Genomic DNA, 24,164 nt, shown 5'->3' with positions numbered 1-24,164 from the left:
GTTTTGTCAAGTTGGCTGGATGTCCTTTGGGTGGTGGACCATTCTTGATACACATGGGAAACTGTTGTGCGTGAAAAAACCAGCAGCATTGCAGTTCTTGACACACTCAAACCGGTGCACCTGGCACCTACTACCTACCATACCTTGTTCAAAGGCACTTAAATATTTTGTCTTGCCCATTCACCCTCTGAATGGCTTAGAAATCCTTCTTTAACCTGTCTCCCCCCGCTCATCTACACTGATTGAAGTGGATTTAACAAGTGACATCAATAAGGGATCATAGCTTTCACCTGGATTCACCTGGTCAGTCTATGTCATGGAAAGAGTAGGTGTTCCTAATGTATTATACACTCAATGTATAAAGGAAAATAATGATCAGATGTCTAATGAAATAACATGTAATACACATAGAAATATATGATTACAATATATGAAATCCAGATTATTTTTTTTCAATGCCATGACACTTTTTGCACTAGCTAAGAATAAGCATTATGCAAGGAAAATTCCTTATTTACAAGATGTTGTCCTGATACAAACTTTGACCCCGACCCAATCTAGAAGTAATTGAGAATGATCAGCCATAATTTATGGCCCATAAGTCAGCCAGTGAATTCTTTCATAATGACATTACAAATCCAGACAGAGGGAGAGACAGTTTTCATACTTCTATCAATATGGCAGTCATCTGAGTATATTCAGTAAGTCATCTCTCTCTTTCTCTCCCACTTCCTCCTCCCCCACTCATCCCAATCCTCCCACTCCCATGCAATGATAATAGCATAGATAGTGTGGCCAATTTAGGAGAGCGAAACTGCGTCTGTATCATTGACATCGATCATAAAGTATCTAAGCTCCATAATCGCATTGGAAGCTAAACTAAGCCTGTGGACTGGGTCTTTATGAAATTATGTTTCAGAGTCATAGTGTTGTTGAATGCAGTACTTCTCCATATAATACTACTTGTATACTACTGTGTACGGCACCATAAGACCAGTATTTATTCTGGACTACTATTACTGTACTGAAGAACACACTAGATCATATCATTAGAGGCTGCTGCTGCCTATTGAAATCACTGGCCACTTTAAGAAATGGAACACTAGTCACTTTTATAATGTTACATATCTTGCACTACTCATCTCATATGTATATACTGCATTCTATTCTATAATATTATTCTGTATCTTAGTCCATGCAGCTCTTTCATTGCTTGTCCATATATGTATATATTCTTAAATCATTTACATTTACATTTACGTCATTTAGCAGACGCTCTTATCCAGAGTGACTTACAAATTGGTGCATTCACCTTATAGCCAGTGGGATAACCACTTTACAAATTTTTTTTTTGGGGGGTAAGGGGGGTAGAAGGATTACTTATCCTATCCCAGGTGTTCCTTAAAGAGGTGGGGTTTCAAATGTCTCCGGAAGGTGGTGAGTGACTCCGCAGTCCTGGCGTCGTGAGGGAGCTTGTTCCACCATTGGGGTGCCAGAGCAGCGAACAGTTTTGACTGGGCTGAGCGGGAACTGTGCTTCAGCAGAGGTAGGGGAGCCAGCAGGCCAGAGGTGGATGAACGCAATGCCCTCGTTTGGGTGTAGGGACTGATCAGAGCCTGAAGGTACGGAGGTGCCGTTCCCCTCACAGCTCCGTAGGCAAGCACCATGGTCTTGTAGCAGATGCGAGCTTCAACTGGAAGCCAGTGTAGTGTGCGGAGGAGTGGGGTGACGTGAGAGAACTTGGGAAGGTTGAACACCAGACGGGCTGCGGCATTCTGGATGAGTTGTAGGGGTTTAATGGCACAGGCAGGGAGCCCAGCCAACAGCGAGTTGCAGTAATCCAGACGGGATATACCCAATACTAGTTTTGTGTGTAATGGGTATATGTTGTGAAATTGTTAGATATTACTGCACTGTCGGAGCTAGAAGCACAAGCATTTCGCTACACCGGCTATAACATCTGCTAAACACGTGTATGTGACAAATCAAATTTGATTTGATTTGATCTTGAGTTTGAACAAATTAACAGGAAAAAGTCAGCAATTTGTAAGTCGCTCTGGATAAGAGCGGTTGCTAAATAATGTAAATGTAATTTAAAAAATTAAAAGCCTAAATAAATTCCAATACAATGAACCAAAACAAACATAAAATCCAACCGAACAATATCAGGAAATGAGTCAATGAACACAGAGAACCTAGTAGCCTCCACAAGCACCAAGCTTCCCCGTCACTCTCCATTCACTACTGTTTTATGGTGGTGACTGACTATTGCAGTGGCAGGTCCATTAACACCTCCGCACCACAACGCCCAGCCCCCTCGATAAAGAGCCCAGCCGGGGTCCACCCTAATGGGCCAAACTCATTCTCAGCCCAGCCTGTCTCCAGGTGTGGAAGTGTGGCCCTGTAATTGATATTTAAGGGGCAATAACCCAGCGGTCAATGCAGCCCCACAGCAGGGGAGGGGCCAGGCCCCACACTGTCACTCAAAGAAAATAGAGAGGGAGAGAGATGTGGGGGTAGGTTGTTGGCTGCAGTTCAATAAGGGAGGCTTGGAGGGACAAACACACAAACAGGCAGGCATGGCTTGCACAACGGCAGGCATGAACGCAGGTATGAACTTAGGCAGGCAGGCATGCCCTCACGCACACACACAATGCTGAGAAAGAGATAAATGTGATAAAGGAGGAACACACACAGATGAATCAGACACCCACACTGATCTGCAGCGTACAAATTCTAATGGAAAACACAGAGACTGACACACACACACAGTGTTAGTACTGTAGGTGTGGCACATCGGCAAAGGTACTGACTGTAATGTGTCTGTATGTCTATGGTGGCAGCAGTGAGGTTGCAGACGGTGCTGGTTGGTTGGGCTTCCACCCATGTCTGAGATAGAGCACTTACAGTTACACCTCAGATCTTATCAATCATACAGAGCTGTAATGACAACTATTTAATCCACCTTGCCACTGTAGGTTTAGGCAAAGCAGCACACAACGTTGAGCGCCTCTCAGACGAACACTTTACATTAACATGAAGGGAGAAGATGACAACGTTTAAACCATCTGCTTTTCCTGCAATGCTGCTGCACACAGATCAGTTTAGCCTTTTAGATCATAATGAATAAGATTATATGTTCAGGGGGGAACCTGATCCTAGATCAGCACTCCTACTCTGAGATGCTTCATGAATATGGGCCCCCACAGATCTTATAGTGCTCTTCCTTCACATGTGCAATTCCTCAGTCAGCTTCCATCATCATTCAACAGTAATGTCGTTGTGTAGATGAACCTCATAGGAGTTACTCAAAGGAGACTGTAGATAGGAGTAATGAGAAGTGGCTTTTTATTCATTTATGTATTTATTGTCATTTTCCCATGATCTGGTTTACTGCTCTTGAAATGCATTAAGCCTGATAGGGGCTATCAATCAGCTGCTAATGGGTTGTGTAATTGCAGTCAGTTCCGAGCATAGAAATAGAGTTATTAGAACGGAAAAAACTGCACTCTAACAGGTACACTCAATATGACTGCCGGTCCACCAACTAAAGATCATTGACTTGAATGGGGATGTCCGTTCTTGTCATGCTATTTCTATAGTTCCAACCTCAGAGGCAGTAGGGTCACTCAGGATGAAACCAGCCAATAGGCCTGCAGCATCAGCCAACTGCAATGAACATTATCACATTTTGAAATCATGTCAAAATGTTTTTCCCTCAATCTTTCTTTCTAAATGTCATAAAACATTGCTATCAAATTCTTGTTGGCTAGTTTCAGCGACCTCTCCCATCCAAATGATGAACTATGATAAATACGTCATAGAGTTGTAGTGTAATCTTAAACTCAACAGACAGACAGAGATCATCTTCTTATAAGGCTGCAATCAATCCAACATGGGGAAAGAGCAGAGACCGGGGGATTTTAGGCAAATCTGGCAACTCTGGTTTGAGCGTTCCTGTTGCTCTCCAAGACAAGGCCACCTGAAGATCATTCTGATGCCATCTTAACAGATGTTGATGGAAGGCAGTTTAAGACTCCAGCACGTGTTACAGTCCTCCAACCATAATGAGAAGCTACAGCAAACAACCATTCCAGATTAGATTGTGTACAGTGCATTCAGAAAGTATTCAGACCCCTGGACCTTTTCCACTTTTTGTTAGTTTATAGCCTTATTATAAAATTGATTAAATTGTTTTTTTCCCCCTTCATCAATCTACACACAATACCCCATAATGACAAAGCAAAAAAAAAAAAAAAAACATATGACATTTACATAAGTATTCAGACCCTTTACTCAGTACTTTGTTGAAGCACATTTGGCAGCGATTACAGCCTTGAGTCTTCTTGGGTTTGACGCTACAAGCTTGGCACACCTGTATTTGGGGAGATTCTCCCATTCTTCTCTGCAGATCCTCTCAAGCTTTGTCAGGTTGGATGGGGAGCGTCGCTGCACAGCTAATTTCAGGTCTCTCCAGAGATGATTGATCAGGTTCAGGTCCGGGCTCTGGCTGGGCTACTCAAGGACATTCAGAAACTTGTCCTGAAGCCACTCCTACGTTGTCTTGGTTGTGTGCTTAGGGTCATTGTCCTGTTGGAAGGTGAACCTTCGCCCCAGGCTGAGGTCCTGAGCACTCTGGAGCAGGTTTTCATCAAGGATCTCTGTACTTTGCTCCGTTCATCTTTCCCTCGATCCTGACTAGTCTCCCAGTCCCTGTCACTGAAAAACATCCACACAGCATGATGTTGCCACCGCCATGCTTCCCTGTAGGGATGGTGCCAGGTTTCCTTCAGACGTAATGCTTGGCATTCAGGCCAAAGAGTTCAATCTTGTTTTCATCAGACCAGATAATCTTGTTTCTCATGGTCTGAGAGTTCTTTAGGTGCCTTTTGGCAAACTCCAAGCAGGCTGTCATGTGCCTTTTACTGAGGAGTGGCTTCTGTCTGGCCACTCTACCATAAAGGCCTGATTGTTGGAGTGCTGCACAGATGGTTGTCCATCTAGAAGGTTCTCCCATCTCCACAGAGGAACTCTTGAGCTCTGTCAGAGTGACCATCTGGTTCTTGGTCACCTCCCTGACCAAGGACTTCTCCCCCGATTGCTCAGTTTGGCCGGGCGGCCAGCTCTAGGAAGAGTCTTGGTGGTTCCAAACTTCTTCCATTTAAGAATGATGGAGGCCACTGTGTTCTTGGGGACCTTCAATGCTGCAGACATTTTTTGATACCCTTCCCCAGATCTGTGCCTTGACACAATCCTGTCTCGGAGCTCTGAGGACAATTCCTCCGACCTCATGGCTTGGTTTTTGCTCTGACATGTACTGGTCAACTGTGGGACCTTATATAGACAGGTGTGTGCCTTTCCAAATCATGTCCAATCAATTGAATTTATCACAGGTGGACTCCAATCAAGTTGTAGAAAGATCTCAAGGATGATCAATGGAAACAGGATGCGCCTGAGCTCAATTTCAAATCTCAAAGCAAAGGGTCTGAATACTTATGTAAATAAGGTATTTCTGTTTGTAATTTTTTATAAATGTGCAACATTTTCTAAAAACCTGTTTTCGCTTTGTCATTATGGGGTATTGTGTATAGATTGACGAGGACATTTTTATTATTTAATCCATTTTAGAATAATGCTGTAACTTAACAAAATGTGGAAAAAAGTCCAGGGGTCTGAATACTTTCCGAATGCACTGTATCTGTAGACATACCTCTGCCAGACCTCAATTTCTGTGATCTCCACCCCAAATGAATAGCTGGCTGGCACATGCGTTTCCTCATGCTTAAGTTCAAGGTCAGAATGCAGAGAGAAAAGTGTGTGAAAAATAAATTAAGTTCCATTTATGCCATTTATTTCAAATCACCAACGTTTCGGCCTTCACCACGGCCCTCCAGCATGTGAAAGCCAGTCTTGTATGTGTCGGCTACACTACAGCATAGGACCACAGTAGGTCCTCTTATCAGTGGCCTGTGTATTATTATAGAACCTTATAGAACTGTACATTCAGTGATAACTCGCAGTCACAATCATTTGTTAAATAGTGCTAAACCCAATGACATGTTACAGTGACTCACATGTGCAGAAACAGTTTCAACATGTGAGTTAAGCAGTCCATGGAAAGAGATGGAGAATCGAAGTAAGCAAGCAAATAAACACACACACACACAAAGCCCCCGCCGCCTTGCCACCCAATTATTTTCCAAACCACGTTACCATCCATCGGTTAGCCCTTTATAAAGTGGTTGGCCCAATCTTCTAAATTCTCCAGGCTTTTTCAGCAAGCAGCAGCCACAGATGACTAATGGACACAGGGGCCAGTAATGCATGTCATTTACAGTGACTGCATGTTGAGCGGGAGAGAGAGGGGAAGCAGCTTGGAGATCCTAATGTTACCTTTTAGTGGCAATTTCAAGATGTTTTCCCCCCAGGAGTGGCACTTAAACTCTCCCCCCGGTACCCTCGCCACCGTGACAACTCACAGATTACAGGAAACAGGCCCAGAGAACTTGGGAAATAAATTAAAATAAAATAATTAAAATCTTTCAAATACTTTTAAGCGTTTGCGCTTGCCTTCCTGCCTGCCTTTTGGGAATACTCTATTGGTCCATTATTCAGCCAGGCAAGTTCAATCCAGCACAAATAAAGTATTTTAAATTATTTCAAATAGTATTTGTACCCAGGTCAGGTACAGAGCTGCCATTCCTTTGGTTGGTTTTCTTTCGCCCTCTCTCCCCCTTTCTTTCTCTCTGTGCTGATGTGTTTTGTAATTGAGGAGATCAGTCAGTGGAGGCCTTTTGGGGGCTGCTCCCCAACTCATTACCAGATGTTGGGAGGTCACTGCCGTTTCACACACACACACACACACACACACACACACACACACACACACAACACACGTGAAATAAACAGTCAAGAGAATAGAAAGCAACAAAGTGGATACATTCATATGGACAAATTCACTTGGTTGGTGCAGGTGAAGAACCTTGATATTTCACTGTATTTGATTGAAGCTGTGCTGTACAAATCAAATGAATTATAATATTGTATAGTGCAGTGACAACAATGGTGGTGTTCTTTCACTTGGTCAAGGTGGAGGTCAAAGTGTTTCTAGATATGAATAACAACACTTGAGCTTTTACACAACCGCCCTGTCTGAAATGATTTAACAAAAACAAACTTAAAGTAAAAAAACGTACACATTGTCTAATATCCTGCGTCGTATTCAATATGTAGCTAACTGACCAAATTGTACACTCTTTGGCTGTTAATGTTGTGATATCCACAACCATCACCCCATATTTTTCACAAACTCATATCCTCTACATCTAGTCTAACTTTTATTTTTCAGTCCCTATTGCTTTGATAGATGCCATATTTATTCATACCCTCTCTTATCAAAGATAAATGAAATACCACCTTCTTTCTGCCTGACAGGCAGTGTCATCTGATAATGTGAGAATACATGAGCAGGTTTCTGAACAGGAATCTGATAAGGATGTTTGTAGAAAACCTGTTGTGGGAAGTTTGTTATATACCTCTGTTTTGGGCTTCTGTGTTATTCGCTAAACAGGTTGTGCCCTCTATACTTAAAGGATTGTTCATGCAAGGATATAACCGTACTATATTGCTAAATATTGTAATCGCAAACCCACAGATACACACACTCCCTCTTTGAAGGGAATGGAAAAAATATATTATTTGAAAAGTACCAATATTTCAACTTACTGACAGTTGAAATGACAGCTTGCCGCTCTTGGTTGATGGAGGTTTATAAGTGTGTAGTGTTAAAAGGCCTCAGCCTGATTGCGATATGCTGAGATAATATATAATTCCATTATTCACACAAACATTCCATTGTGAGTACATGAAAACCTTTCGATGGAGTTCAAATAACCGCAACACACCTCAAGTCAGTATTTGACCCTTGGAGTCACCTTAAATCAAGTCCAGCAACCTTAGACCACAGTGTGGACCCTGAACGGTTACAGTCCAACACAGAGTGATGATTATCCAATCTCCTCCAATAGCAGAGCAGCTTCTTCTTCATGGGAACCGTAGTGCCAAGTCTCTGTGGTAGTGTTCCAAATAAATATACATTCTTATAAGGCAGTGTTCCATGTCGCACTGGACAAAAGGATCAGGTGGAAAATCCCTTTACTAAGATGGAGATTGTGAAACGGGGGAGAGTGTGGAGAGAAGTGTCAGAGAGAAGCACAGTATGTCGGAAATCCTAGTGGCGGAAAAGCAGTACTGCAGCTCCTGATCTACTCAACAGTTACAGTTAGCACCATTGTCTCCCTCCCGCCTACCCCCTATTTCACCTCAGGACTGCTTCCGAAACGTGAAGATGTCTCTGGTCTTAGAGCCTCTCTTGCCCTCGGGGAGTGGGGTGAGGTAGGGTGAGGGGGAGGGCGACGGGGAGGCCGAGGGCTGGGGGATGGCTGTGCCTCCATAGGGGCAGCTCTGGGAGTCAGGGTGCTCCCCGGAACACTCCACGGCCGGGATGTAGCGACTGTCCCACATCCCTGGACCGCACAGCTTACACAGGTCATGGAGGCTGCACGGGATTCTGCGTAACAGACGGAACTGGTAGAGTAGACTACGGGCCTGGTAGTAGGAAGGGTGGGTGAGAGAGAGGAAGAGAAAGAGAGAGAGAACGTAAGAGAGGGTCAAGGAGAGCAGTAGAGAGAAGAAATGGAGAGAAAGAAAGAGAGCATGTGAGAGAGCAAGGGAGTGGAGGAAGGGAGTGGCAGAGTATGAGAGAAAGGTTAAACATGAGGAAAACGCGTACAAAGGAGGAAATAGAAGCTATACCTCAAGACTTGCAAAACAGCTAACAGGATCACACTTAGTATCATGTAGATTTGAATAGCATTTGACAAAATCAATAGCTCCTTCAGATGTGGAAGAACATAATCTAACACAGCCAAAATCAATTAACATGATTTAATTTAAACTAAAAAGGGCTGAGCTGTTCACAGACACAGACATATCAAATCTGATAGGGGTTCTAAAACAGTCATGACACCTGCATGCTAAAATGTGCTCTTGCTGCAGCAGCAGTACTAACATGGCATCCATAAACATGAGGAGAAGACAGAGACACACTACCGGCCATGACTCATAAATCCTCAACACGGCAGGATCACACCAAGTATTTCAAGGCTCCTTGAGGGCTGGGTAGCAAGCAACAAGGACTATTATGCTTTGTTGTATCACAAACTCCATTCCTTTTAAATCCATTCTGCACAGTCGATGAGTGTACACTGAGGGGATGAGTTAAGAAGTAAACAACAACCATAGTATGCTAACTAGAGGGTAAAATGCTAGTGTTGCATAAAATGCTAGCATAGCATGAGGTAAAGTGGCATGGAGTAGCGCATCGTCATGCTAAAGGCTAACTGCTAGCGTTACCTTGCGCAGCACCAGCTCCCCGTTCATGTGCATGGAGAGGTTGCTGAAGTGGAGCAACATCTGGTCAGTGGCTAACTGCTGCTCCGTCACGTCATCGCCGTACAGCACGATGATGGCCACACACACGAACAGATGGAAGTAGTCCGTCTGAGGGAGTGATAGTGTTAATGACAAAGTACATTTACACTTAACTGTTGAGAGCCTGCCTACAGTACAGTGGTTGTGTGTGGTTGTGTCTACATCCAACTCTAATCTCCATAACTAGTGGGTTGTATGGTTATACCTATACCCGGCTATAAACTCCTAACATTGTTACACACAGTTGTTAATACATATTATTACACACATTGTTTGACATTGGTGTATGTATGCCAATGTTGTGTTTGATATTGCTCTGTGTAAACCAATCCCATGTACAACATGATGATGTTGCTGTGCGTATGCTGATGTAAAGTTGTGTACCTGGTAGTGTGCCCAGCAGGCCTCCCACATGCGCAGGGCCTCTGTGTCGGGGAACTCCCGTTTGAAACAGAGTAGGATCCAGCGGTGACAGAACAGCAGCTGTAGCCCATCCTCCCCCAGCTGGGTCAGGTGCTGGTGGAACCGGGGCAGCATCAGACGCAACAGCTCCCTCAGGTACATCTGGAACAGGGGAGAGAGATGGTTAGATGGTAGAGAGAGAGAGAGAGAGAAAGAGAGAGAGAAGAGTGTGTGTGTAAGAGAGAGAGAGAGAGAGAGAGAGAGAGAGAGAGAGAGAGAGAGAGAGAGAGAGAAGAGTGTATGTGTGAGAGAGAGAGAGAGAGAGAGAGAGAGAGAAAGATAGAGAGAGAGAGAGAAAGAGAGAAAGATAGTGTGTGTGTAATAAAGTGAGAGAGAGAGAGAGAGAGAGAGAGAGAGAGAGAGAGAGAGAGAGAGAGAGAGAGAGAGAGAAAGACAGAGTGTGTGTAATAAAGTGAGAGAGTTACCAGTTGTCTCTCCATGTCCTCGTCGCGGGGAGAGCTGATGAAGATGGTGTTCTCCATCAGGCCTACGAAGCACCAGAACGTGTCGCTCTCGTCCTGCACCTCGGTCAGCAGGGGAGCCACCAGGTCAGACATGCCCTGGCAGTAGCCCATCTCTGGGTTGAACACTGCGTAGTTCAGCAGCACACACCTGGAGGAAGGGAGGAACACCACCACAGACAATATCAAGATATCAAGTCATACATATTACCTCATACTAAGTCCTACATACAAAGTCTTACTAACCCATCACACTAACCAACAGATCATATAGATGTTTAGACACTGTCGTTAAAACAATCAATTAGATCAAATCAAATTGTATTTTTCACATGCTTCGTAAACAACAGGTGTAGACCAACAGTGAAATGTTTACTTCTAACCCCAACAATGCAGAGAGAAAAATCGAGAAATAATAACTCAAGGAATAAATATACAATGAGTAACGATAACTTGGCTATATACATGGTGTACCAGTACCAAGTCAATGTACAGGGCTAAGAGGTAATTGAGGTAGGATATGTACATATAACTAGGAATAAAGTGACTAGGAAACAGGAGAGATAATAAACAGTAGCAGCAGCGTATGTGATGAGTCAAAATAATTAGTGCATAAAGGGTCAATGCAGATAGTTAAATAGTTAACCAATGGCTACCCGGACTAACTATTTAGCAGTCTTATGGCTTGGGGGTAGAAGCTGTTCAGGGTCATGTTGTTTCCAGACTTGGTGCATCGGTACCACTTGCCGTGCGGTAGCAGAGAGAACAGTCTATAACTTGGGTGGCTGGAGTCTGACAATTTTTAGGGCCTTCCTTGGACACCGCCTGGTATAGAGGTCCTGGATGGCAGGAAGCTCGGCCCCAGTGATGTACTGGGCCGTACACACTACCCTCTGTAGCGCCTTGCGGTCGGATGCCAAGCAGTTGCCATACCAGGCGGTGATGCAGCCAGTCAAGATGCTCTCAATGGTGCAGCTGTAGAACTTTATAATGATCTGAGGGTCCATGCCAAATCTTTTCAGCCTCCTGAGGGGGAAGAGGCGTTATCGTGCTTTCACGACTGTGTTGGAGTGTGTTGACCATGATCATTCCTTAGTGATGTGGACACCAAGGAACTTAAAGCTAATTAACACTATGGCATTAGAACTTAGAGTAAGCGAATGAATAAAACAAATATGAAAAGTGGTGAGATAATATTAGGCCATAATAATACATGAGAGTTCTAACCTCTCCCACCACTACTCTACTTGACCCAGTTACTTTGACCAAAACTGAGATCCAGCCATGAGTCACTTAACAAACAGCCTGGTTTCAAAACCTTTAGAGCCTCATTTAGGAAGCTATTAGCTGTAAGTATGCATCAGAAGTAGTGTACTAAGAGCTTAGTGGGAGTCAATAAAGCATGAAAGTCATTAGCTAGCTTCCCCCAGGGTTCACAATATGATATTCATGTAGAATATTACCTCCTGTGCACTGGACTATGGGATAGGAAAGATGATGAGGAATTGAAAAGGTGAGGAAGAAATGGAGGAGAGGAGAGTGAGAAAGAGAGGGAAGAGAGGAGAGAGTGAAATATAGAATAAAGAGTGACAGAGATAGAGATGAGAGGAAAGAGAGAAAGAGGAGTGGCAGGGGATAGAAGGTGTAAGATTGAAAGAGCAGAGAGAAGAGAGAGTAAGAGAATAGGGAACGAAAGAGGGAGAGACCCAGACAGAGAGCCAGCTGTCCTCACCTCATGATCTCCACATTGGGGTTGTTCTCTCCCCTGAAGAAGTGGTTGCTGCGGTCTGTTCTCACCACGTCCTTATCCACGGTGAACTGAACCTTCCTCCAGAAGTCACTGTGCTCCTCTGGACTCATAGATAACCTGGGGATGGCAGGGACAGACACAGGGAGGAAGCGGTTTTAAACTGGGTTAAATACTGGGGCTATGCACTAATGTCAACCAAACTTGAGGGCAGTTCCGCAACTTCAAAAAGTTACTTTTAATTGAACCCTTGATAGGATGTCAGGACAAGGGTAGGGTGAGGATGTTGAGGCACTTGAAACCACTTAAACAACCTATGATCTAACCCTAACCCCCTCCCATCACCCTCTGGCTGCGAACCTGAACAGTGAGGACCTGACCCCTACCCTAACGAGCAGAGCAGAGGGGATTTAATTAACACTATTTGTTTTCCATTGAGCCCCGCCAGGAACAATAACACCAGGCGTGATGCAACTTCACGCAACTGTTTACTTTCTGGGGCTGTGTTTGTGTCTGCCTCTCCCTCGGCGTCTCCTCCCTCTCACTCCTTCTCTCTCCCAGTCCCTTGTTCCCTCTCTCCCAGTCCCTCGTTCCCTCTCTCCCAGTCCCTTGTTCCCTCTCTACCTCCATGCCTCACCCTCTCGCTCTTCTTCCTTTCTGGAGAACAGTCATCAGCTGTACCTGGTCCTGCTACCAGAATCCCCTAGTCATGTAACTCAACATTAACATTAGCATGTAAGACCACAAAGACATCAGACCTTCTAGAAAATAGACGAGTAAACTGAATCAACTCGCCACAACCCTCTTCTCCTCCAGTGTTTGTTCAGAACAGGTGTATTTGGACATTCCTCTCCTCTCAAGCAGGATCCTCCATTTTTAACATCTTCAACAGTACTGGCTACAGCACAGAACAGAACATCAAACAAGCAATAATTGATTCTTCAAAATGTAACTTATGACCATCTGAAACAAAATATAAATAATCTAATGTTACATTTCCATATATAACTAATTGATTTAATTAACAGGGGCTGGTCTTTAGTCAGGATCACAAAGAGATGATTCTAAGGATGTCATACATGTTCATGATAAGTCTTATTTAAGCAATAAGGCCCGAGGAGGTGTGGTATATGGTCAATATACCACGGCTAAGGGCTGTTCTTATGCACGACGAAACGCGTAGTGACTGGACCCAGCCCTTAGCCGTGGTATATTGGCCATATATCACAAACCCCCGAGGTGCCTTATTGCTATTATAAACTGGTTACCAACATAATTAGAGCAGTAAAAATAAATGTTTTGTCATGCCCGTGGTATACGGTCTGATATACCACGGCTGTCAGCCAATCAGCATTCAGGGCTCGACCCACCCAGTTTATAAAAGTTATTATACCTGCATCATAATGCATTATATCTGCAGGCTTTAAGGAAAGTGTTACCAGTGCCACCACCTCTATAAGGCAGAGACTGTAGTTCCAGGGTCTTAATGATGAGCCAGTGGCCCCTGGAGGCTCAGTCAAGTGTTTTTCTAACAGCCACATCACAGGAGGAATAGAGCATCTAATTGACTGGTTTGGATTAGGTCTTCTGATGTATTCAAAAGGTTAATATGCCATACCGCTGAAGACTGGCCAATTATCATATTAATTCTGTGCACTCGTGCACACATGCACACTGTGTGGAGGCTTAGGTAGCCTAGTGGGTAAGAGCGTACAGCCAAGTATCCGAAAGGTCGCTTTCGGATACTTGTGCCAATGTGCCCTTGAGCAAGGCACTTAGCCCTAATTGCTCCTGTAAGGTGCTCTAGATAAGACATCTGTTAAATGACAAAAATAAAACAATTGAACGTTTTGGAAAAATAAAGAAGATTAGGGACAGACACACAGACAGGTAACGCTGGGAGGTTAATGTAAACTCTGACTAGTTGCACCCTTTACTCTCTTTTAGTGTGTGAGCGTGTGTGGTGTGTGATGTGTGGTGTGTTGGTGTGTGGTGCATGATGTGTGGTGTGTTGGTGTGGTGTGGTGTGTGGTGTGTTGGTGTGTTGGTGTGTGGTGTGTTGGTGTGTGGTGCATGATGTGTGGTGTGTTGGTGTGTGGTGTGTGATGTGTGGTGTGTGGTGTGTGTGATGTGTGGTGTGTGGTGTGTGTTGTGTGATGTGTGGTGTGTGATGTGTGGTGTGTGGTGTGTGGTGTGTGATGTGTGGTGTGTGGTGTGTGGTGTGTGGTGTGTGGTGTGTGGTGTGTGATGTGTGATGTGTGGTGTGTGTGTGATGTGTGGTGCATGATGTGTGGTGTGTTGGTGTGTGGTGCATGGTGTGTGATGTGTGGTGTGTGGTGTGTGATGTGTGGTGCATGATGTGTGGTGTGTTGGTGTGTGGTGCATGGTGCGTGATGTGTGGTGCATGATGTGTGGTGTGTTGGTGTGTGGTGTGTGATGCATGGTGTGTGGTGTGTTGGTGTGTGGTGTGTGGTGTGTGGTGTGTGGTGTGTGATGTGTGGTGTGTGATGCGTGCGTGTGTATCGAGCTGTAGAATATGATTTGATCAGCGTTTACATGTTGTTTCCCAACAGGCCTGTTAATTTACATCCAGCACTCCCATAACACGTTCTGTAAGTGTGCCTATTGATTGCTCCATTTGCAAAGTGTGTGTGTGTGTGTGTTAATAGTTAGCAGGATATGGCTTGGTGCCACCTTATTCCTTTGGATAAATAAACCACATATGTTCCAGTGTTATGAATGTCCTTCTTACATGGAATAGAAATACAATACAACTTTATTATGGTTAGAACTGACATTTTTCTTCTGCCCCCCCACACACACAGACACACACACACACACACACACACGGTCAGTAGCAGTGCAGCTCCCCTGGATGGAGAGACATTAGTTATAGTAAACCCAGAAACATCCTGTTTGCACCCCACAGCCACCTACCTCCTCTGCTGGATGTCGTGGTACTCTGAGCGTTTCTGCTGTCTCCAGGCCTCTCTCTCCTGGGAGGAGGAGTCACAGCTGTAGTAGTGCAGTAAGAAGGGCCACACCTCCCCGCGGATGGATGGGTCGACGCCCCCAAAGAAGATGGCCTGAGGGGGGAAAGAGAGGACATGATCAGCCTGGGTAGTAGAAGTCTAGAATTTAACAATGTTAGCTACAGTAACTACACCAGGGTTCCCCAACTGGCGGCCCAGGGACGAATTTGGCCCGCTGGTGGTTTTATTTTTTTGTCATTTTCATTGTTGGACATAAGACTGTAAAAATACCAGGAAATCAGCCCCAAGTTATTTTAATTTAAGATATCTGTACACACACATACACACACACATAACTGGTGATTTGAACAATGACCGTTCCACATCTGCTGTGTATCTGAAGCTGCCCACTGACTCGGTCAGTCTTCCAAGGTCTTATCACAGCTACACACTCACCTTGCGTAGCTTGTACTCCTCCTCCACCTGTCCGTTGTGGTTGAGGTGTCGGAGCCAGGTGGTGACGTCCAGGCGGCGGTACAGACGTTCCTCTGGGTGGGTCTCAGCGGACGGCAGGGTGGGCCTCCGGATGGAGAACTGCATACATGACTTCTCATCCACTACCTGGAAAAGAGAGGGAGGAGAGAGAGAGCGAGATTGATGGGTGGGGGGCGGAGAGAGAGTGAGAGAGATGGGTAGGGGGCAGAGAGAGAAAGAGAGAGCAAGAGAGATGGGTGGGGGGCAGAGAGAGAAAGAGATATATCAAAGAACTAGCCATTATGCTAACACTGAAATAACATATCTAGCCACAATAATAACGCCGAAGTAAGATGGTATCTAGCCACAATGCTACCATGTCTCACCTGGTCTTTGAGCTGGGTCTCTCTGCAGCACTTCCACTGTTGGAAGACCTCAGCCAGCTTGTCCAGACCTGTGTGGTGGAAGTGGAGGACCTTATACTGGCTCTCCCTGCTGGCGATCACCAGCTGACCACTGTTACACGCCTCATCACTGGAATCACAACATACCGTATGTCAAACATACAGAAACACTGGCTGAAAGAAATACACATACATTATTCCTGCACTGCTCAAACATGGCTTATAACATATACAGCAAACTCTCAGTTGGAGAAGAATTTCAGGGGAATTTCCTGGATTGTCAAATACAGTACTTTTCTACATACATATAGGCCTACTTTTTGAAGCGACTTCTTAATTTTTGTAATCGTTTGAGTTGGACTCATTGATAATCTTCCCCTTTACCCTCACAGGCAAAACAACACAACTGTACACAGGTGAGTTATTATGAGAGTAAAAGTCCGTTCCTGAGGTCATAAAGTATCCAGACAACATGACCCCCCGTGACCCCTGGCTGACCTGAAGAAGAGGCGGAGCGACCTCATATGCCCCAGGTCAACCCGGAACACTCCCCCCAGCTGCTCCAACGCCAGCACCTTCTGCTGCTCCTCCCACCGCATGCCCTGCGATTGGCTGTTGTTCTCATAGGGGGCGTGGCTGTCCAGGCTGGAGGCGGAGCTAGCCGAATGGGTCATGGACTCGTCGCACAGCTCCCTGAGAAAAGGAGGGGGGAGAAGTTGGAGTTGGTTGTAGGATCAGATTAATTTACACCCACCCGATGGTAACCATAACTATTAGTGGTAAATGCAAAACAGACCTTAGATCAGCGTCTAAGGGAAACTGATGGGACCGTGATTTTGGACAATCATTGCATTGCACACAAATGTCGTTCTAACAATACATAAGCCTAGATATCGCAAACAGGGTCCAGAGGGCTATGTACTGTCTGTGACTAGTGTTGAATATCAGGAGTCTATTTACTGCCTTGTTTTATGTCCTGGGATTGTGCTGGCTTAGACCAGGGGACAGAGAATGAGAAGAATGCATGGAGGTTACTGTGCAGGGGGGAACCACACATGCCACACACACACACACACACACACACACACACACAGTGCATACAACAGAAACTGTGCACACACACACACAAATCACAGCATCTGCCTTCCAATTTCCCCCGTCCTTCCCCCGTGGCCACTGTGTTTTTCCCGGCACCGTAACCCGAACTGGGAGTTCCACATACACACACACACATAAAACAACTGGGTAAGGGGGGAAATCAAACACAACTAACAACCAAAACGTACCCCAAGCCACGTCTCGGAGTCTGAGAGCCAGACCTGAGAAGCACAGTGACGTATTAATTGCAAATGTGGCCAACTTTAAAAACAGGTCTAAGAAACACAAGTCAGTCATATGGAAAAACATTTACATTGAAATGCTCTTTCCTTGTATGCTGATGGAACAGTATTTCTCTAAGTCCATAATAAATACAAACAGCCTATTGGTCCCATGAGAGGAGCCAGAGCTGGTCAGTTTCAAACTAAATCAATGGCTGTGAATTGATCATGTCTCGGGTTGTCACATACCTGTATATGGGAAAGTAATATGTGAGATTGATAGAGACAGCAAGGTTTCCCCTCATTGGTCAGATTTACTGCCCTCTGGATCATGTATCACATGTATCACATCATAAACCAGGTCCCAGTTCTGAGTTCTGGGACACTACAGCACAGAGAAGTGGGGGGATTCTGTCTGGCTCAATCTAAACCTAGTCATAGCAGACCTGGTTCAAATACTATTTGAAATCTTTCAAATAATTTGAGTGTTTACTTTAGCCTGTCTGGGGTGCTAAATGGGCGGTCTTTGCACGTTTGGGACTTGTCTATTGGATCCATTGCAACAGGAAAGCTCAATCAAGCCCAGCAAAAGCGTTAGAAATTATTTTTGTAAGTATTTGAACCCAGGTCTGAGTACTAGGCCTGTTGTATTACATTGAGGTGCTGACAGAACATACAGAAACCAAACGTCTCACACTTAATGGTCTGCTGTAATAACACCTGACAACATTTGATTGATTAAAACAGTCTCAATAAACAAATATTTAAACTGCGCCACATGCTAACTCTACCGTAACTCTCATAGGGATTTTGCTAAGCTAACAGTCTCTATGGTCTTTCCAGTTAACTAAGCAGCATTAACAGAAGGTGTTGAACATGGACCCGTTTTAAATGTTGTCTACTTAATCAATGAAGCGAAGCTAGCTTACGCTAACATAACAGTGGGTGCTTACGGAGAGGTTTTAAATGTAATCTACCTCATCAGTGGATCTCAATTAGCTAATGCTAAATGTTCACACTAACAGCTGATGCTGTTCTCTATAGCGACTACACTATAGCCTATGTATACAGTGTGTTATACACAGACTATACACTGAGTGTACAAAACATTAGGAACACCTGCTCTTTCCATGACATAGACTGAATCCAGGTGAAAGCCATGATCCCTTATTGATGTCACTTGTTAAATCCACTTCAATCAGTGTAGATGAAGGTTTTTAAGCCTTTAGACAACTGATACATGGATTGTGTATGTGTGCCATTCAGAGGGTGAATGGGCAAGACCAAATATTTAAGTGCCTTTGAACAGGGTATGGTAGTAGGTGCCAGGCGCACCGGTTTGTGTCAAGAACTGCAATGGTGTTGGGTTTTTCACACAACAGTTTCCGGTGTGTATCAAGAGTGGTCCACCACCCAAAGGAAATCCAGCCAACTTGACACAACTGTGGGAAGCATTGGCGTCAACATGGGCCAGCATCCCTGTGGAACGCTTTCGACACCTTGTAGAGTCAATGCCCCGACAAATTGAGTGTGGGTGCAACTCAATATTAGGAAGGTGTTCTTAATGTTTTGTACACTCAGTACATGTCAACAGCATGTTTTGATGGAAAAGCTGATTTAATGGCATGTCCCTCGTCAGGGGAGCTACAGCTACAAGCTGGGGTGAGACCAGACTGCCCACAGCACTCTGCACCCCACCTACGTGATGCTCTACCCTGGGGAAAGAGCTCTGGTGTCATCCTGAGAACCAGAGCCTGGGGCTAAACACCCACAGAGACCCACGGTCTCTAAACTCAATGAATAATGTAGCTGTTGAGCAAGTAGAAGAGACTAAACTTCTTGGTGTTCTATTAGATTGTAAAATGTCCTGGTCAAAGCATATTTATTCTATTGTTGTAAAGATGGGGAGAGGTCTGTCTGTGATAAAGAAATGCTCTGCTTTTTTAACATCACATGCAACCAAACTAGTCCTGCAGGCTCTGGTTTAGTCGCATCTTGACTATTGCCCAGTTGTATGGTCCGGTGCGACAAAACAAATACCTAGAAAAGCTGCAGCTGGCCCAGAACAGAGCAGCACGTCTGGCCCTCAAATGTACACGGATGGCCAATGTCAATAACATGCATATCAGTCTCTCCTGGCTCAGAGAGGAGGAGAGATTGACTGCATCACTGTCGATCGTTGTAAGAAATATTGATGTGTTGATAGCACCGAATCGTCTGTTCAGCCAGTTAACACAGCTCAAAAACCCAGTCCCCAAGTCAGAACAGAGGCTGGGAAAATGACTACATGGAATTTTCTTCTACCCTCAGGTAACTCAGGCAAGAAAAAAAATCTTTAAAAAGAAAACTGATAAAACACCTCAAGGAACAACGCGGACTGTGGAGACGCATACAAACACCGTTTTCTTTAGTCGTTTAAAATGTAGTTTTACATTTGTGTTGCTGTTCTTATCTATTAGTGTTCTGCATTTTGTAATGTTCTATGTTTTGTGTGCACCTCAGGAAGAATAGCTGCTGCTTTTAACAGCTAATGGGGATCTGAATAAAATGCATTCAACAAAAATAGAAAACGCAACATGCAACAATTTCTAAGATTTTAGTGAGTTACCGTTTATATCAGGAAATCAGTCAATTGAAATAAATTCATTAGGCCCTAATCTATGGATTTCACATGACTGGGAATACAGATATGCATCTGTTGGTCACAGATACCTTTTAAAAAAAAAGGTAGGAGCGTGGATCAGAAAACCAGTCAGTATCAGGGGTGACCGCCATTTGCTTCATGCAGCGCGACATATCTCCGTCGCATAGAGTTGATCAAGCTGTTGATTGTGGCCTGTGGAATGTTGTCCCACTCCTGTGCGAAGTTGCTGGATATTGGCAGGAACTGGAACATGCTGTGGTACGCGTAGATCCAGAGAATCCCAAACATGCTCAGTGGGTGACATGTCTGAGTATGCAGGCCATGGAAGACATTTTCAGCTTCCAGGAATTGTGTACAGATCCTTGCGACATGGGGCCGTGCATTATCATGCTGAAACATGAGGTGATGGCGGTGGATGAATGGCAAGACAATGGGCCTCAGGATCTCGTCATGGTATCACTGTGCATTTAAATTGCCATTGATAAATTGCAATTGTGTTTGTTGTCCGTAGCTTATAACCCCACCGCCACCATGGGGCACTCTGTTCACAACGTTGACATCAGCAAACTGCTCACCCAGTGGCCATCGAAGGTGAGCATTTGCCCACTGAAGTTGGTGACGACGCCGAACTACAGTGAGGACGATGAGCACGCAGATGAGCTTCCCTGAGAAGGTTTCTGACAGTTTGAGTAGAAATTATTTGGTTTCATCAGCTGTCCGGTGGCTGGTCTCAGGCAATCCCGCAAGTGAAGAAGCCGGATGTGGAGGTCCTGGGCTGGCGTGGTTACACATGGTCTGCTGTTGTGAGGCCGGTTGGACGTACTGCCAAAATGTTGGAGGCGGTTTATGGTAGAAATGAACATTAAATTCTCTAGCCACAGCTCTGGTGGACATTCCTGCAGTCAGCATGCCAATTGCACACTTGAGACATCTGTGGCGTTTTGTTGTGTGACAAAACTGCACATTTTAGAGTGGCCTTTTATTGTCCCCAGCACACGGTGCACCTGTGTAATAATCATGCTGTTTAATCAGCTTCTTGATATGCTACACCTGTCAGATGGGTGGATTATCTTGGCAAAGGAGAAATGCTCACTAACAGGGACCTAAACAAATTTGTGCACAAAAGTTGAGAGAAATAAGTATGGAACATTTCTGGGATCTTTTATTTCAGCTCATGAAACCAACACTTTACATGTTGCGTTAATATTTTTGTTCAGTATAAAAACATCTAATCAAAACCCTGGGGAGGGTAGGGAGAGGAGGAGAGCTAAAACTAGGTATTCATGATAATTGAATTACCTATGTTTTGGATTCTAACCATTGTAAAGGGCAGCAAGAGGCCTTTAAGATATATTATGAATTTAAAAGTTTTAAAGATTAAGAAAAGTAATAGCAATTTTCTATAAACAGACGCACTACATTCAGTGGTTTAGAATATTGTACTGGAGCAACTAATGGCTAAACCATATAGAGCAGAGTTTCAAAGGGGTGAAACACTAATAGCATTGTGAACACGTATGCGCGCATGCATGCACACACACACACTAGCTACAATACACAGTCTCTCTCACACACCAACATACTGTACTCTCTCGCTCTTTCTTACACACAGATTATTTCTCTCTGCATGATTCCTAGTGACATGTTTCCAGTCCCAGGCCCCTTAACAGTGTCAATTAAAGCTGAGAGCTGTGGTGTTCCAGAGGCAGGCCCGCACCAGACCACTCCTCTAATCCGCCCAGCACAACAACCCCAGGAGCAGGGAGGAATCAAAGAGAGTTTCACACAGACCCAAAGAGGGAGGAAGGGAGGGGGGGAGAAAGTACACGGGAGCAAGATTAGCTTAAAGAGAAACATTAGCGAAGGAGAAAGAGATAGAGAGAGAGATCGAGAGAGAGAGCGAGAGAGAGAGATCGAGAGAGAGCGAGAGAGAAAGGGGGAGGGAGAGGGGATGAAGAAAAGGTTAGAGGCAGTGCAAGAGAAAGCTGCCAAGTCACACACTAAATGGACACACACACGCACACACTTCAAACTCACTGATCCTGGGCTGTGTTTCTGGCCAAATACCTTTGTGTGGAAGCGACCTCTGAGGGATGTATAAAGGAGAATGGCCATAAGGTCAGTACAGCAACATGATAGTGGTTTAGTCCAGATGGTTTAGTTGGTTGGAGCAGAGTGTTGGCAACACCAAAGCTGTCGGTACAATTCCCGCATGGACCACATAATGAATATGCATGCTAACTGCTAACTAAGCTGCTTTAAATTGGATTGCATTTAGTGAAGCTTTCACAGCCCTTTCTCTCCCTACAGAGTGCACACATCCAGCCTTGGTAGGCCGTCATTGTAAATAAGAATTTGTTCTTGCCTAGTTAAATAAAGGGTAAATTATTTTTATTTATTTTTAATGCTGTGTAAAGTGTGAACCTCCCCCATTGACAGTAAAAGTACTCTTATCCTCTTCTCTGTGGCTCCACCATGTGGTAGGTTTGGCCTATTACAACTACCTTGATCTGGTGAGAAACATCCATGCTGTCTTGTTGTGAGGTCAGAAATTGGCATCTGGAGTGGGGGTTCAACATTATTCAAGTTTATACCCTTTAAACACATAAAACTGTTGCTGCTCTCTCTCGCTCTTGCTCTTTTTTCTAAACTCTTTTATAAAGTGGTGGGAAAACGATCAAATTGCCAGTTACTTAAAATAAGCATTGGACATTTACGCAAATGGGTTGCAGGTTCTTGTTTGCAATCAGGCAGTCATTTTCAAATATATATTTAACAAGTTGGATGCTGCTCTACCCAAATAATTGGAAAAGCATTTCTCTTATGTGCTTATGCTTAAACCATTTCAATAGGTCTCCATTGCGAGATAAGACACCAATATTCAGTGTCTGAACTGAGAGAGACTGGATTCAATACATACATAAATTATAAATACCATGGAAACTACATCTCCTGTTTCCATTACTTCCCTGCATATCAATAGCTACCTCGCAGAGATAATTCACACAAAATCCAACTGACAATAACTCATTTTTTTCACTAAAACACCCTATTCCTATCGATGTCCAACACAAGTCACAAACAAATGCGTGCACACATAACAGACCTGCGTTCAAATACTGACATCTTTCAAATACTAGTATTTGCATTAACCTGCCTTTTTCTATTGGTTCAATTAGAACATGCAAACTCAAATCAAGCCCAGATAAAGTATTTGAAATGATTTAAATTACAATTTCAACCCAGGTCTGTATCATCCACACACACAAACCCCTCCCCAGCTCACCTGCTCTCGTTGTCCAGGAACACAGAGCCGCTGCTCTCAAAGAGGGCCTCGCTGACGGGCGACAGGCAGAAGGGTGAGGAGAAGGTGTCCGAGTCGGAGCCCATGGTGCTGTCCCTGCTCACCTCGTCAGCCGACAGCTCACAGGACCCCTCATCCCCCTCATCCCCCCCAGGCTGGGGCTGCTGCTGCTGGGGAGGAGGGGGCTCTACGCTGGCCTCCAGACCCAGGCTCCCCCCATTCCCAGTTCCGTTCCCGATCCCCTCCTCCTCCTCCCGGTCCTCATCTTCCTCCTGGGCAGGAGGGTGTCGGGAGTGGGGCCTGCAGGTTGGGTTAACATTACAGTGTTACCATAAAATATAATTTTTTCAGATTATGAAATTCAGTTAGATAAAACCAGATGTAAATTAACCACCATCCCTAAACAGTGTTTACCTGTATTACAAAAGTTCAGGCTCAGTTGTCGGGATACAAGCAGTTATCACAATAAAACCAATTATTGCAATAAAACCTGTTATCACGATACAATACGTTTTCATGATAAAACCAGTTACTGCAATCAAATCTGTTATCGCGATACAAGCAGTTATTGCAATATCACCACATACAACTCCATTACGTTCCACTCTCCCCACTCTACCTGCGGGGCCAGCGCCGAGCGTTTCTGCGGACAGGTGAGCTCTCGGGGGTAATGTAGCGCAGGGCCTCCTCGTCCTGTCTCTGGATGCGAGAGTTGGGAACCCAGGTCAGGATCAGAGTGGTGCCCAGGCTCTCATCCTTCTCCATGTGCACACACAGGTACCCTGAGGAGAGAAGGGAGGCATGAGGGAGAGGGAGAAACATGGCCGCAAACACACAGGAACACAGGAATGTGAACAAGAACACACACACACACACACACACACG

At 44.6% G+C, this 24,164-nt stretch overlaps 1 protein-coding gene across 1 annotated transcript in view; it reads right to left on the bottom strand.

The window, feature by feature from the left end:
• Window positions 1-5,708: 5,708 nt before the first annotated feature.
• The window catches only part of LOC121568786 (TBC1 domain family member 16-like), a 28,411-nt gene continuing 9,955 nt past the window's right edge, over window positions 5,709-24,164 (bottom strand). The window contains exons 4-14 of the mRNA XM_041879211.2: window positions 23,899-24,061; window positions 23,262-23,579; window positions 16,511-16,705; window positions 15,995-16,142; window positions 15,591-15,755; window positions 15,100-15,248; window positions 12,148-12,282; window positions 10,380-10,566; window positions 9,877-10,056; window positions 9,415-9,561; window positions 5,709-8,607 (exon numbers count right to left, since the gene is read on the bottom strand). Coding sequence (XP_041735145.2) covers window positions 8,323-8,607; window positions 9,415-9,561; window positions 9,877-10,056; window positions 10,380-10,566; window positions 12,148-12,282; window positions 15,100-15,248; window positions 15,591-15,755; window positions 15,995-16,142; window positions 16,511-16,705; window positions 23,262-23,579; window positions 23,899-24,061 — 2,072 coding nt within the window. The 3' untranslated portion in view covers window positions 5,709-8,322. The remainder of the gene's footprint in view (window positions 8,608-9,414; window positions 9,562-9,876; window positions 10,057-10,379; window positions 10,567-12,147; window positions 12,283-15,099; window positions 15,249-15,590; window positions 15,756-15,994; window positions 16,143-16,510; window positions 16,706-23,261; window positions 23,580-23,898; window positions 24,062-24,164) is intronic.

This window comes from Coregonus clupeaformis, chromosome 7 (genome assembly GCF_020615455.1).
Source record: "Coregonus clupeaformis isolate EN_2021a chromosome 7, ASM2061545v1, whole genome shotgun sequence".
Taxonomy (NCBI): domain Eukaryota; kingdom Metazoa; phylum Chordata; class Actinopteri; order Salmoniformes; family Salmonidae; genus Coregonus; species Coregonus clupeaformis.
Note: the sequence above shows the minus strand (reverse complement) of the source record. Positions and strands in the feature narration are given on the sequence as shown.